The 15,348-nt window shown below is 40.1% G+C and overlaps 1 protein-coding gene across 1 annotated transcript; it reads left to right on the top strand.

Annotated features, from left to right (window-relative positions):
* The first annotated feature begins 498 nt into the window (after window positions 1-498).
* pcmtd1 (protein-L-isoaspartate (D-aspartate) O-methyltransferase domain containing 1) lies at window positions 499-13,856 on the top strand. The gene is made up of 6 exons (XM_031865368.1): window positions 499-746; window positions 6,151-6,623; window positions 7,085-7,187; window positions 8,162-8,333; window positions 10,788-10,911; window positions 11,257-13,856. Exons 2-6 carry the CDS (start codon window positions 6,317-6,319, stop codon window positions 11,628-11,630), a joined length of 1,080 nt encoding a protein of 359 aa, XP_031721228.1. The 5' UTR covers window positions 499-746; window positions 6,151-6,316; the 3' UTR covers window positions 11,631-13,856.
* The last annotated feature ends 1,492 nt before the right edge of the window (window positions 13,857-15,348 follow it).

Below are 15,348 nucleotides of genomic sequence, written 5' to 3'. Positions count from 1 at the left end.
GCAAGTAAAACCAGATTAATTCATTGTATAGTATAGCATAAATCATATAAATCAGTCCAACAGAGATAACTTAAATACCTGAAAGAATAGCCTGTCTTAAGAGGAAACCAACATAAAGTGCACCAAGTATCGCCCGATTATTCGTTCTCTGTAATGGATGTACTTTTCTTTGTAGTGCAGTACACAACAACAACAACAACAACAATCAATTCACCATAACAATTGGCTACACCTAACTCGACAAACCTACATAAAAAAAGCACATTAACACAAAAAGAGACATGTACAAACAAGGTAGAACTGTCATGCTTTCACTGCCTGATTGATCGATTAATCAAAGCAATGGCTGCAATTTTATCTGTAGTAAAAACTATTAGACTTGTGAACCCAAATAAAAACATCCCCCTGTAAAGTGCATGTACACGGAAGGCTACAGATTAAATAGATATATAGATAAAATAGATATGAGCAACAGTGCCTCCCTCTATCGACAACATTTAAACCACGTGACCTATGTTTACATCCTCTCAGCTGTGTCTGTCTTCTCCTTCACTTCGACACAACGGCTCTTCGTTACCAACTTACTTCTCCCTCCTTCGCTCGGGCCAGCTGACGTTAAGCTGCTAGATAACACAGCTGACCGGCAGTTAGCCTCCAAATAAAAGACATTTGAAAAAAAAAGGAGCGCTGCTAAAACGTCTGAAAGTCGCATTGCACAGAGCATCCAGTTGATGCGACACGGAATTGTGAGTATTTTCTTTGTTATGTATTTTTAAGATAACTGCCGTGTGTTGGTGTGTGTGTGTGTGTGCGCGTGTGCGTGTGAGTGAGTCAGTTATCCGGGTTGTTTTGCTGGCTGCATAATAATCGTGTTAGCTTTATTAAACTCTCGAGTCGCTGTGCAGGATCAACCCGAGAGCTTACCTAACCTGCTTTGTCCCTGTTCTGGTGATGGCGCACTCAGGCCCACGACAGCTAACGTTAGCCAGGTCCACACTGCGTGGACTTTAACACGAGACATCAACTGAAACACCTCGATTTAAACTCGCTGATTCACGTGCAAGCTTCGCCAACTGTCGTCTGTTTCTTTTTGTTTGTTGTCGTCGTCTTTTATTTTTTACTTTTTTCTGTCAAGCGGAAGAAGCTCGGAGAAATCAACGTTTGTTTTTGTGGGATTTATTTCCCCCCCCACACACACACACACACACGCGCACGCATGCACAGCAGTTACTAAAATGCAACAAACAAACCGGTTTAGCTAGTCGCTGCTAAAAGATTGAGGTTAATCTCACTGCAGAGAGAGAGAGAGAGAGAGAGAGACTGCGTTTATGGTCGACAAGTGGGAACAAAAGCTGGATGAACGCACAACAACAACACTGTGTTTTAGTGTTTGTCCGCTCGTGCACTCGTGGGACTCTGCTTTCTCACATAATGTGGGGTTTGTTTTGGTGCAGGATTTTTTTTTTTTTAGAAACAGCCGCGATTAATAACGCTCGAAAGCGTTTTCATGAAAATCGCTGTTCTTGTTGTTGTTGTTGCTCCATCGTCACACGCAGTGCGAAGAAAGCGTCCGGAGCAGCCGATTGGCTGTCGGGCCGCCGTCTGTGTGGCAACTGCAGGCACGTGACCAGGCAGCGAGCTGATTGGCTGAACCAGGTGTCAGTCGTGGGGACTACAGGAACGTCTGTAAATACCGAGTGGGCAAGAAAATACTAAAACATCTGTATGATGTGAGGCAGCGTGCCTGCTGTAAGTCAAAGTCTGGAGGTTCGTGATTGACAGGTGTGTTCAACGACATCATAAACACATTACAAATAATATACAAACTACCACAGCTGAATAAACGGCTACTGTACTGGTACAACTATACTGATTAGCGTCAGTATTGATTAGTATTCCCAGTATTTTCTGGTTTGGTCTTTAAATTGTATGAAAAAAAGTTAACTATGCCGATCACAGTTGACTAAATTCCAAGGAAATATATATATTTTGTCCTCAACTGTACAAAACCTACAGATATTCAATTAACTGTCAAATAGCGCCATCTTTAAAAAGTGGCGATGGATTCCTTACTTTTATTTTATTGCAGATGTCTCCTGTTAACTTATAATTGATTTAAAGCTCCTAAAAGACCAAATGTATGACTTTTACACATTGACGTTCAGCACCTACTGATTGTATTGTCTGGACACTAGATGGCACTCATCTAGGGACTTGCAGACACCGTGGCATCTGGATTGATAACAAGTTGACCTCTGAAGTCCATATCAATAGAAACCTTCACTAAAGTTAGGTTGTTATGTTACTTAAAGAAAAAGGTTCCTTTTGCTGCTAAGAAAACTTCTATCCATGCATCTTCTGAGAGAACTGGATGTAGTCTACATCATGGTGCCTTGCGTTTTTTAACTTTTGTCCCAGTTTATACTCTTATGTAAAAACCATTTCCTTGCAGAAGAGATATCTTATCTCAATTTGGACCTCTCTGACCCTCTTGTAAATAAAGGATGAATAAAATACGACAAAGAAAAGCAGCGTATCCTCTCAACTGAAAAGCTGAATCTATTATTTCTAAATTTTCCACATGACGGCAAATCCTACAGAGTACAGCTGCAGCAAACAACCATCAGATAATCTACTGGTCGTCTTCTCGAGCCGTGGTTGTCATCTAAAGTCGTTGGCCTTGCTGGATGCCCTGTGATGACATCATTTTCATCACACTTCAGAAAAAAAGATAAAATGTAAACAATGCAAAACGCAGGTTACAGGTTGATGTAGGTACCACAGATTGGTGAAAAGACGTTCATTACGTTCATCCCCAAAACTGCATTGACCTCTTGTGAATATTAAGTCAATATGAGCAACATTGAGGAGAATAAGTGAAACAGCTGGAGTTCTGCTAAATATGTTTCACACCCGGCTGCATGCAGTCGGCTCCTGTTAGCCGGGCACAGCAGACGCCTCTACTGTCACATCCTGTGGTCGTTTGTGAGTAATTAACTCAGAGTCCAGTGGTTGAGTGAATAAAGATGGATGCTAATACACCTCACATTCAGTCTGATCTCTAGCCTGGGGATGGAGTCGGAGGAACGGCCATATTGTGACCTTAATCAAAAGCACCGATCCACTGCTGAGCACAAACATCTTTCAGGTTTTCATGGCAGTCTAATATTTCAGTCTGAGGACGGCACTAAAGGAAGGGGGTCATTATGGAGAGTGACTCGTTACACTCTGGGACATGTTGTGGAGATGAAAGTCTTGATCCGATACCGACTCTAACATCGCCCCAAAACTTTATAACAGGCGAGGAAGACATACTGCTGTAATGGCTAAAATGCTGGTCTTTATATAACGCATTCAAAATAACGAACACTGGAAGAGGAAAAATTACCTATGGTCATGGGGGTCATAAAAATATTATATTAAAACATAAACTTTCAACAGTGACTGTCTGCCCTTTCAGAATATGTAATCAGACATTATGTGTAGGACGTCTCCCCGGGGGTTCACCCTGGAGGAGGGGTCAGCAGGTCATTAACATTCAAAAGGAAGTATCTGAGGACTATTAACATATTCAGCAAACATCACCATATTCAGATTTTGAGGCATATTATGTAAAATTGGACATTTCAGTGCTAGAAAAAAACGTCATTCGGTGACCAAGATCACCATGATTTATCTTCTGCGGGCCATGGTCGGCAGATTTAATGGGATTTGGATCATTAGTTTTTCGGGTCATGAAATCAAGTATTTGACCTGCTGGTGGCACTGGATGAGGACTCAGCATGGCTTAGAATTAGTAGAGCGTTCACAAAAGGTAATATTTATTACAGGAGTGTTGTTCTAAATTACAATACAATGTGCAGGTGCTTTTCATCTCGGCGAGGAGAGAAACGCACAACACGGTTCTTTGCACAGAGGAATACTCCGGCTTCAATAACATTCAATTCAGGGGCCTTTGTAGCGAAACAAACGAGCACTTCTACCAAATTTGCATTTGTAAAGCACATTTGCTCACGGGTTGTATTAATAATATGTTCGACATTGCAGGGAAAATCGTCGCTGAATTTATTTTCCATACAGACATACCTCATTAATTACACCGTCTCAAGTCTTTTATCCAGTTTCTTATCCGTCACTGTGAACCCAACACGCGCACATTGTTTCTGCAGGGAATACGAGACAAAGCGCTGTAATGTCAATTCATCAGCAGGATTCGTATATCAACGGGTAGTTATGAAAAAACATTATTTATACATTTAAGCACAAATGACAAATTTGCCTTCATTACATCACAAATGCAATCGTGAGACTTGCGAGTGTAGATTTATTGACACACGTATGATTATTTTCTACTCATGAGAATCATACCGCTGTTGCATTTTGCCACAGACGTCCTCTTCTTTGCTGCAAAACGAGTTGCTAAAATGTCTGAGTATACAGTGTAAATGCATGCAACCACGAGCACTATCGGTTTTCCCCTCGCCGTCTGCCGATCAGCAAGTGTGCACATGTCGCTGTGCGGCCTGGCGGGGCCGTCGGTGTTTCATTACAGCACTAGTGTTGATCTCCTGTTACCGGAGGATCCGTTGCATGTTTCGTCATCCTGCAGGGTTCAGCGAGTCGTGGATCAGCTCAGTCATGACCTGACATGGAGTCAGCGCACTTTCCACACACACACACCAGGGTTCAACCCGGGACATCCAGTGTGTGTTTACCAGTGGTTTCCTTTTTACACACAGATTATTTTCTCTTTCTTTCTTTAATGGAAAGAACTAGCTTCACTATAGCAACACATGTTATCACATAGCTGCTGCCTTTTGATTAGTCTTCTTTTTAAAAAGGAGTGGGTGAAAGAGGACTCCTGTTTCAAGACTGGAGATAATCATCGGTGAGACTGTACAGCAGTGCTCAAAAGCAGTTTGCTTGTACAATACCTCCCCTGACACATTTTCCTGGATTTTCTTTCAAATGCAGGCTACTCAAAAGGACTATGCATTACAGAGAGGAGAGAGGGGAACTAGGATAACAAAAAGAAAAATACACTGCTGTGCAATCAGTGTTGTTAAGCGAATCAATGATTCTTCTTGCCCGCGAGAAGGAGCCAATGGAAAATTACCTTACCGGGCCTCCCGCTACAAAGTCACCTCTGAATTTAATCTTTATTAGCTGAGTCAGATGTGGAGATGCTGAGGAGGCAGAGAGGGAATTCAAGTCTCGTCTCCCTGGGCTCCACCCTTCCACTCTGTGCCAGTCGTGGTGGTACTTAAGTCATCAAAGCATCTATAAAATGTTTAAAAAGCAGCATGTGGTAGTAGTTCACTCTTTATTTCTACGATGTTGTACTTAATAGTATTACATAGTAAAGCCGGTAGCTCAGGACTCACAATGTAGTGTTCAGATCAAGCGGAGATCAGTTTTCATTGACCCAGTGAAGCGGTGAACTTTTGACATTTGACTAATCAATTAAACTAATCGTTTCAGCTCTAAAATAAAAAACAATTCTCTACAGTACACAGCACATTACACTGTGCACGCAGGATATAGCATGACTAACATAGCTTTTCCACCACCGATCCTCTGTAATGTATTTGCAGGAAAATCCCGGCTGTAACAAATTACATTGACGACGGCTCTGTTCCATAAAACCGTGCTAGTGAGCCAGCAAAATGTCTGCTGTGGGAAAAAAAGGCCTTTAAACATTGAAGAGTAAACAAGTTGTATAAGGGAAGTGTGTGTTTGGAGGTTAATCTCAGGAGGCAATGATGTGCAAAATAATAATCTGAAGGCTCCTTATTAAAAGCCACACATTTTATTATCCAATTAAAATGCCTTAATGTTGTATTATTGGATTGTTTTTTTTAAACATGACCTTTTGGTGGTTATGTGGTTTGCAGTTAATATTCAAATAGATACAGCTTTCATATTTCATCGCGTCTTTAAAGGGTATTTATTTGGAAATCCACTGATGTGTAATAATTCTTTCATTCTTCAGTCTGTCGCTTTCAGTCGTTAACTTTTCAGCAGAAAAACAAGGACAATCGTGGGAGAAGATTCATAAATCTTTACTTTCATCAGCATCTTAAATCTGCACAGATGCTGTGTTCCCCAGCGGGCGCGTTGCCATAACGTGTTTATGTAATATTTTCTCAGGTCACTCGCTGCCCTGGACATGACCGGAGTCTGAACCGACGCTTGAGGAGTCACAGCGGCGGCAGCAGCGTTCAGGTCAGACGTTCTTCCCCCATGCCACACTGAGGAGGAATCGCTCACCCGGAGTACGAGTTTCGGCCCTTGTGTTTTCTCTTCTCTTTTCGTCATGGGGGGAGCCGTGAGCGCTGGGGAGGACAATGACGACCTCATTGATAATCTGAAGGAGGCCCAGTACATTCGCACGGAGAAAGTTGAGCAGGCCTTTCGGGCCATAGACCGCGGTGACTACTATCTGGACGGCTACCGGGACAGTGCCTACAAAGACTTGGCGTGGAAGCATGGCAACATACACCTGTCTGCTCCGTGTATATACTCAGAGGTGATGGAGGCCCTCAAACTGCAGCCTGGACTTTCTTTCCTCAATCTGGGCAGTGGGACTGGCTACCTGAGCACAATGGTTGGCCTCATCATAGGTAAGCATAGTGTGCCCAGCTGTGCTTTGTTTCATGTGTGGGAGGTGCTCGGATATCAAATCTAGGTTCAACAAATGTACTACAAAAGTACACTGTGTGCCTGCAAATCAGTGCATCAGTGATAATAGGACTGCAATTTTCAGTTTTGGTTATTTAAAGAAAAAAAAAAGAAATTGTAAAAGATCAGTTTCCTAAAGCCAAAAGGCACAATCTACAAATTGCTTGTATAAAAGTCAATATTCAGTTTATCACATAAGACAAAGATAATCAGCAGATTTGGTATTTTTACAAGAAAATTACCTTGTTACTTGCGTCACTGTTCGATTATTAAAAGATGTGCAGATTACTGTCATGTGTCCATCAATGAAAAACAGTTAACCGTTTCAGCTCAACATGAAGTCACAATAGGTATTTGATTGTTTAAGAACAAATTGTTCCTGTTGTGTTTTTTTTCTCTTAAGGACCATTTGGTGTGAACCATGGAGTTGAGCTCCATAAGGACGTGGTTGAATATGCCAGAGAGAAACTGGATGATTTCATAAAGAATAGTGACAGCTTTGATAAGTAAGTTCTTGCTTTTAATAGGAACATTTCAATTTGGCAAAAACGCAAATTTGATTTCTTGCCGAGAGTTAGAAGAAAAGATTGATTCCACTCTCAAATATTTTGGTAAATTCTTCTGGTTCTAAAAAGTGAAGCCAATGTGGAAGTGACTTAAACTTGCATTCTTTCTAATGGCCAGCAGGGGGCGACTCCTCTGGTTGCAAAAATAAGTCAGATTGTATAGAAGTCTATGAGAAAATGACTACTCCTCACTTGATTTATTACCTCAGTAAACAGTTTATGGTCTCAATCTTTAAGTCTTCTTTAATACAGCATGATGTTCATACTCTATAAAGCAGGGGTATATTTTAGGGTGTGGCTACCTTGTGATTGACAGGTTGCTACCACTGTGTTGTCCAGTCTGTATGTTGTCTGCGTTTCCATCTTTAACTCTTTCATAGACTGTTTTTAGTTCATGGAAGTGGACTTTAACATTTTGGTCGCCTGAGAATGTCTTGTTCAGTGAAGATGGTGAGGGCTAAAAACCAAGATTGCAACAGACAAAAAGCCGAACATAAAACTTTAAACCGGCAGCTGGTTAGCCTAGCTTAGCATAAAGGGTTGAAAACAAGAGGAAGCAGTTGGCCTCACAAAATCTGTCTCCTAGCACTTCTAATGCTCACTGTTATTTAGTTTATTCCGTGTAAAAACAGCTATTTTAACATGTTAATTACTGTGTTTTAGATTATCATCTTATTTATTTTAATAAAAACAGTGTGTGTTGAAACTAGTAGCAGTTTTACCTGCCAGTTCTGCTCTTGTGGACTGTCTTGCAAATTAATTCCATTTAAATCTCTCTTCCTCTATTCATCTAATCTGCATGATTCTGTTGCAGCTCACAAATGTGATGAGCCTGAAAGAAAGAGGGAAAAAAAAGCACTTTTCCTGCTATTTTCTGTATTTCATCCACTATACTTGTCATTATTTTTTCACAGGTTTGAGTTCTGTGAACCTGTCTTTGTGGTGGGGAATTGCCTTGAAATCTCAACAGACAGTCACCAATACGATCGCATCTACTGCGGCGCAGGAGTGCAGAAAGACCATGAAAATTACATGAAAGTACTGCTCAAAATTGGAGGCATTCTGGTGATGCCTATAGAAGATCAGGTAAGTGCTCCAAGCCTCCTGAATGATACAGAAGCAACACATAATGGTTGTTATTGAAAATGCTAACATATGAGGGAAAACAGGTAAAATAGCTTTGACCTACAAGACTGGTTATGCAACTTTCACATGCATCATTGAGCCGCGACTGCCCCTGGATTTCAGCAGCCGTGTAAGGAGCACACAGAGGGCTGTATAAATAAGTTTTATTTAAAAAAAAAAAAATGGATGTTTGAGTGTGGACAGAGTGTAAGAGTGCGTTGGTGGAGAATATAGTTGGACTCTTTTATTCCAGTAAGGAGGGTAAAGTTCATGACAGATTCATGGTCAAGGATTTTGGGCAACGCTTGACTAAGATTAGATATGGTGACCCAAGGTTTTACGCTGTCAGTTATTTAAGACTTGAGTGTACTAAGGCCTGAGTTCAGAGAATGCAGTATATCAATCAGATGTTATGTTGTGTTTTTAAAGAAGATACAAGGCTTTAGTAAGAACCAAAACAGCCGGTACAGGCTTATGAATCATGATGGGGAAAATAATTATCATTTTGAGCAGACATTTTTGTAAGCACTACAAACCTCAGACCATGTCCACACTAATGCGAATCATTTAAAAAAAAACTAAAATCTGCCGCCCTCCCACCTCCCAAAAAAAGAACAAAAATGACCCTCCAGAGTGGACAGCTATGAAACATGAGAAGAACTGAGCGTTTTGCAAATGCTGCCAAACTGTATGATTGAGTATCTTTAAAGACACGGCGGGGTGATAATGGGACGAAGCAACAAGCCATTGTTTTTTCCTTGTACGTTAGTTAAATATAATGGCTCGCATTATACAGAGGGCAATCTCAAACATACTCTTCGTTAATGTTTATGTCGGTAGGCGCTCTCATAAGCATAAAGGGATCTCAATGCATACACTCAGGAATTACTGTTTGCCAATAGTGGTAATTCAGATTGTGAATGATTACGGGTCATAAATGACCCAAGGCTCAGTATGTGTACACACACATTTGCATTGCTCTGAATATATACAGAAATGGACAGAATGATTAGGATCAAGGACTACACAGCTGGATAAATACGGTTAAGAATAGACAGGACTAATGTGCACAAAATAGGCTGCACGCCTCCTCCTGCGCAGTGATGGGGTTGGCGGGTGTAGTTTGGTAGAAATAAAATGGTCCCGACATGAAACTGCTCAAAACAAGATCTGTGGATTATCGGTTCATCCCTTCTGGAAGGAGACGCAGCTGTTGAGTTTTTTTAAATGTGGTTTTTTGTTTTTGCGCTTTGAACACCAGAAGCAGAGTACCATATAGCCCCATTATATTGGTGAGAGAGGGAAGAATTCTCTACAGGCTTTATTGAGACAAATAATAAGTAGTCCTAGAGACCTGCACTCTGACAGTGAGCAGTATTGTGTTGGATGAAGTGCATTAAAAATAGCTATGAATGAATGAATACATTTGCTTCCAGGGCATCTTCAGTATCTGCTGGTGTTAATAGAGTACACCTCCCACTAAGATGTACTCTCCCTTATTACAATGATGCATGATGCGTCCATAGCCTCATGGGGTTTAACAGCGTTTTGATGGCTGTCGATACTGTCGACTAATAATTACTTGTCATGAACTGAGCCAACTTCTCCCACCACCAGACATTTTGACAACATGTCTGATAGATGTGTGCGATATGATGATGTAACCCAATTTATATTATAACTGCAACAATGAGCCAAATGATTACTCATTCATGAACAAAATTAAATTGGCTACTCTTTTGATAATTGAATAATTGCTTATTTTTCAAGCAAAAAATGACAAACATTTGGCGTCTCCAGCTTCTCAGATGTCGGTGTTTAAAACTAACTCACTGTCTTTGAGCTTTTAGACGGTTGGTCTGACAGAAACAAGACATTTGAAGATGTCACCTTAGGCTTTGGGAAATGTGAAGTTTTATGGCTCAAACAATGCATCAATTTAATTGAGAACATCATTTTGCAGATTAATTGATTTGAAAGTGTGATCGGTCTTTAAGCCCATTGGCAGTAAGTTGCTCACGCACAAATTAAGTGTGTTAATGTTTCATGCACCCATTTCTTACAGCAGCATGTATGCAAATGGTAAAGGGGCTCATTTCTCCTCCGGGGGCAAAGTTTATCTTTGGTTACACAGTGTTTATGTAAATCTGCCAACCATAATGAACACGTGCAATTTGGAGTAAGATCATTAGATGTGTGAATGTTGTTTAATAAGCAAACACTGCATTTAATAGCAAACGTGTATCTGTAGAGAATTAAACAGAGAGACATGTCCCCATAAGGATTATATATATATATATATATATATATATATATATATATATAGATAGAAGAAACTGTGCTTCTTGCTCCCTAGTGTCACACAGCATTTCATATTTTATAAGTGTTAAGCTCAGGTTTTGCCTCTTTATGAAGCTGACCCAGATAACCAGGACTGGCCAGTGCACATGGGACAGCAAAAACATCTTGGCGGTGTCCTTTGCCCCCTTGATCCAGCAGAGCATAGCAGATGGAGAGAAGCCCGACGCTGTCCAGCTGCGTAAGTTCTCCAGCCTCACAAAAAAAACAACAACCTTGTGTTTTATTATGTCTAACTGGTCTTGAAGTGTAAAGCGGGCAATATTTCAAAGTCAGACAGTGCATTCAAAGTGATGTGACGAGACCGACAGCAATGCTTTCTTTGACATATGACGCTCGCCCTGCAGCTGCTCTGTTCAGCCAGTAGATCCTTTTCCTTGAAATACTGAGACACAGTTCTCTCTTTGATGGCCTCTCTTGTTGATGCCGGCCTAGTTGAAGGACTGGTGCAGTTCTGTGGACTATTCTTATTTTTTTTTTTTGTGGCGCACTGCCCTGAAGGACTGTCATCTCTGTTTGTCCTCAGCCCCGGTGACTGTCTGCAGCCTTCAGGATCTGTCTCGGATCTACATTCGCCGCACTCTGAGGAACCTGGCCAACGAGGACAGTCAGGGGAAGGACATCATGCAAAGAGTTCCCCAGAAGCGCAAACGCCGGCGCTGCCGGCGGCGACGCATCAACACCTACGTTTTCGTGGGCAATCAGCTGATCCCCCAGATGGTGGAGAGCGAGGAGGAGGAGCACGCCGAGGAAGAACACAAGGAAGTGGAGGAGGAGGAAGAACGAGACATTGGCGACATTGAAATCCTCAAGCAAGTGAACGTGTTGAGAGACCAAATAATGTCTCTACCGCTGCCAGAGTCCCTGAAAGCATATCTGCTGTATTACAGAGAGAAATGACTGATTAACTAATCTCCACTCTTAATGGGTGCAGCGCCTGCTCAGATGCTTTTCTTCACCCTTTTCAGTACAGATGTAGCATTATTTCCATTAAATCGTAATGGCAAAACTGTAATGGAAAGAGACGTCATAGATAGTGGATAATAATATGATTATCACGAATTGTATGAATTTATATATCCCAAAAAAAAAAAAAAAAGTATACTAAATGGACAGTTTGAGAAACCCATTTTGAGATTCAGATTTTATCACAATGTCAGGATTTCTGCAGAAATGTGCAGATTAAAAATTGTATATGAAAAAAAGTTCTTATTATATTTGTCAGAATATAATCGTGCTGAGATGAAGACTTTCATCGCAGCTTTTATATAAGCTTTAACTTACTTGTCAGGGTCTGGTGATTAACTGATCACCGGAAAAGGAAGCAAAAGACACTGAAAGTCAAATAAGGCCACACCCTCCACCTTGTTGAGTTTCTTGCATAATCACCAACAGGGCACTTTGTGTCGTTACTCTTGAGATTTTGTGTCCGGTCAACGTGTTTTGTACCTTCCTGCTACAAGAGATCATGGAGAGACTTTATTGATTCATAATTTTTTCTACAGGGCACCTTTTGATGTAACTTTTTTCTACAGGGTGCTTGTGTTTCCTCACTTTGCATATGAATAGCCGGCATCCTACTTGATATGATACGGTGTTGTAGGACCCTCTCCTCTCCATGGTTTCCCCATCCTTGATGCAAATAGTATAATTAATTATGTCAGAGGTTTGGAATAATGAGACAGCTGATGACCGGTGTTCAGTGGTGGTTCACATTTTTAGCTTTGTTTTTTTAGAGGGGACTGATGATAGTCAATAATGCATGAATTTACTGTAAATGTGTTGGGTGTTCCTGACTTCACATCTTATGATTGGTCACTGGAGATGATGTCCCAAGTGATCAAGACTGGAAATGTTTTGATAAAAAGGAAAAAAAACATAGGATTTAAAGAATATGAATCAAGTAGATGGCCTTTAAACAAATCTCAAATTCTGTATTTTGGAGCCTTTTGTATCCTGAACTGTAGAAGTGTCCTACGAAGCACCTTAGTCTGCAGTCCTCGAGTGAAAGAAGACGTTTTTATTGCAGACTGGACTTGTTGTGATGTAAATCCTGTTTAATCAAAGTACAATTTGCTTGCAGAACTTCCCTGATAGTGGTGCCAACGTACCCCCATCACATTAGGACTTCTGTGAGTTTCCTAGCACAGTAAATTTACCCAAACGAAGGTATATTTCTACAAAAAACATTCCGCGGTGGAAAGAAAAAATAAAATAAATAAAACCGCACATCACTGATAGATGTCACTCTTTTTCTTCATGCTTTACAGTCACAGACTTTGGAGATTTCACTCATCTTACTTTGAATGCATTGTTTAGTATTCCAAAATCTGAGTTGAATGTTGTTGATATTAATTCTGTTCAATATAAAAGTGATACATATGTATTGTTATCATAGGATTCTGCATACAGTTTAATTTGGTTTGTTGTAGCGCCCTTTTGCTGTGCTGTATCTTTGACACTGGGAACTCTGTAGATCAAAACTCCACTGCTGTCTGTTAAATAGATCAACTATAGTCGTGCTTATGGTATTCATTTTCTGGTGTAATGAAAAATATTTTGTTTAAAAAAACGGGAGTGATTATTCTATTTGTAGTTTGTGTGTGAAGAGGTAATTATTATTTTCTGTAAGGTTTTTTTTTTTACATTCATGGAAAAGCTTTGCAAGTAAGAAATAATGGAATAATTTCTCATCTTATAATTACCAATAACATCATAGCCCCATTTGATTTGCGTAGTATCCATTAAAATCCTCATGACCAATTACTGGTATGCAACAGTTTGTATACCATTATCTAAAACATAATTGCTAATCAGAGAGCACATTGAGTATTGAAAGCAGGGGACCTACACCCTCGACTCTCAGGTCATGCCTTGCACCAAAGTTAATAGGACTGCTGTGATCCCGTTTAATGTGGACGAGATTTGACTACAAAGATGGCGCCCGGTAAAGACCAAATTATAACCAATTCTGTGCTTTTATATGAAGTTGATTTGTTAAGAGCCGAAACAGTTGTGTCACTGGTTATCGGACCCAGGTTGATTTCTCATAGTGCGTGCAGCTCATTTGGAAAATGTGTCGTTTCTCCGTAAATGTTTGGCACAAAAATAAAAAGGTCACAATCACATTATGCCTCTTCTAATCATTGTAACTGCTCTTTATGCGTCTCGTTTGTTAGACGTACGTTTTCTTTCCCCGAGAGTGCCAACCTGAATCATTGGAAAGCTTGTGATAATGTTTTGTTTGCTTTTGTCACTGCTACTATTAATTGATGAACACAGAAAAGGTTTCCATCTCGCCTCACACTACGGCTTTTCTGACAGATTTATGGATGTCCTGCAACACCCAAAGACAAGTAAACAGGCACATAAAACCTAAAGCTGCATGCATTACAGATTTATAGTGTAATGTACTTGATGCTTTACACAACTCGACTACCTTTCACGGCCTGAAACAGAGGTAAAGTGTTGTTTTTTTAAACGGAACCCATGCTGTACATAGACTGAAAAATGTAATTCCATTTGCTGGAATATGAAAAGCTTGTGTTGATCCATCTAAAAGAAGATTTAATGACAGGCAGTGTAGTGTTGAATAAACTACAATTACTTCTGTTGTTACTTGATGCAGTGCAAGACCATTAAACAGGCTCTTGACTTGAAAGAAAACCCCAGAGAGTTACAAATCTGTAGTAGAAATATCACTTTGACATCAAGTTAATATACGGGTTGTATAAAAAAAATACAGCTAAAATATAGTAAAAATCTGCTTTTGAACCTTTAATTAATAGGAAAATATTTTATGTAAAGAGGTACTCAAAATGTAAACAGCAGAGATGTATCTTGATTTTAATCTCTAGAAAACTCCACAAGTGTTGGATACTCTTATTCATATAAAGCGTATCATCTTTAATAAGATGCAAGTTTCATGCTAAAAAAAAAGTGCAGGATAAGATCACCCTGAGGACATCTTCAGGGTGTTTTTTTATTCTTTGTGTGAACATTTTACTAAATGTATAAATTACCTGATAGTCAGGAATGGAAAGAGTTCTAGAATATTTTACACAAGGACAAGATTTTGTACTTTAAATGAGACATTTTACTCAGGTTGGCCTAAAAGTCAGTTAATATTTATTCTGAGTAAATGTTACTGCGTTACAATTCATAACAAAGACTGGAGGGAGGGAGTTTAAAGAGAAAATATGATGATGATGCTATATTTGCATTTAAAAATAAAGTACATTTACATGTCTACTAAGCTACACATCGAACCACAGAGCCCCTCTGACCAAACCAAACATATATTCCTTTACAGATGACAACTGATGAGCAGAAAAGAGGACAAAGCTCAACACACAAATGACCAACCACAAATAAAAATGGACACCACGGCGGGTGCAACAACAATATTCAGCCAAATGACTTGTTAGAATCAGCAGCATACCAGACATTGTTCACTGTTCTACTCTTAGAAAGTTACAACCATCACGAGTGTGTTCATGTACTCACCTGTCGGATGACTCTCTGTGAGCCTCGAGCGTGCACCAGGAAGTTGTCTGCTCCTTCATTCTCAATGCAGAATAAAACCAGTCCACTCAGTCCATCTGTCCCAGCATAACCG

Source organism: Anarrhichthys ocellatus, unplaced genomic scaffold, assembly GCF_004355925.1.
Source record: "Anarrhichthys ocellatus isolate YVR2014 unplaced genomic scaffold, GSC_Weel_1.0 scaffold32, whole genome shotgun sequence".
Lineage (NCBI taxonomy): Eukaryota > Metazoa > Chordata > Actinopteri > Perciformes > Anarhichadidae > Anarrhichthys > Anarrhichthys ocellatus.
The sequence above is the reverse complement of the archived record's forward strand: the minus strand, read 5'-3'. Positions and strand labels throughout refer to the sequence as shown.

Bases quoted from the DNA above. Each gene is read 5' to 3' on its own strand.
- pcmtd1 (XM_031865368.1), top strand. From the start codon at position 6,317: ATGGGGGGAGCCGTGAGCGCTGGGGAGGACAATGACGACCTCATTGAT. The intron at 7,188-8,161 runs GTAAGTTCTTGC...ATTTTTTCACAG, and splicing joins AATAGTGACAGCTTTGATAA to GTTTGAGTTCTGTGAACCTG. The intron at 10,912-11,256 runs GTAAGTTCTCCA...GTTTGTCCTCAG, and splicing joins GCCCGACGCTGTCCAGCTGC to CCCCGGTGACTGTCTGCAGC.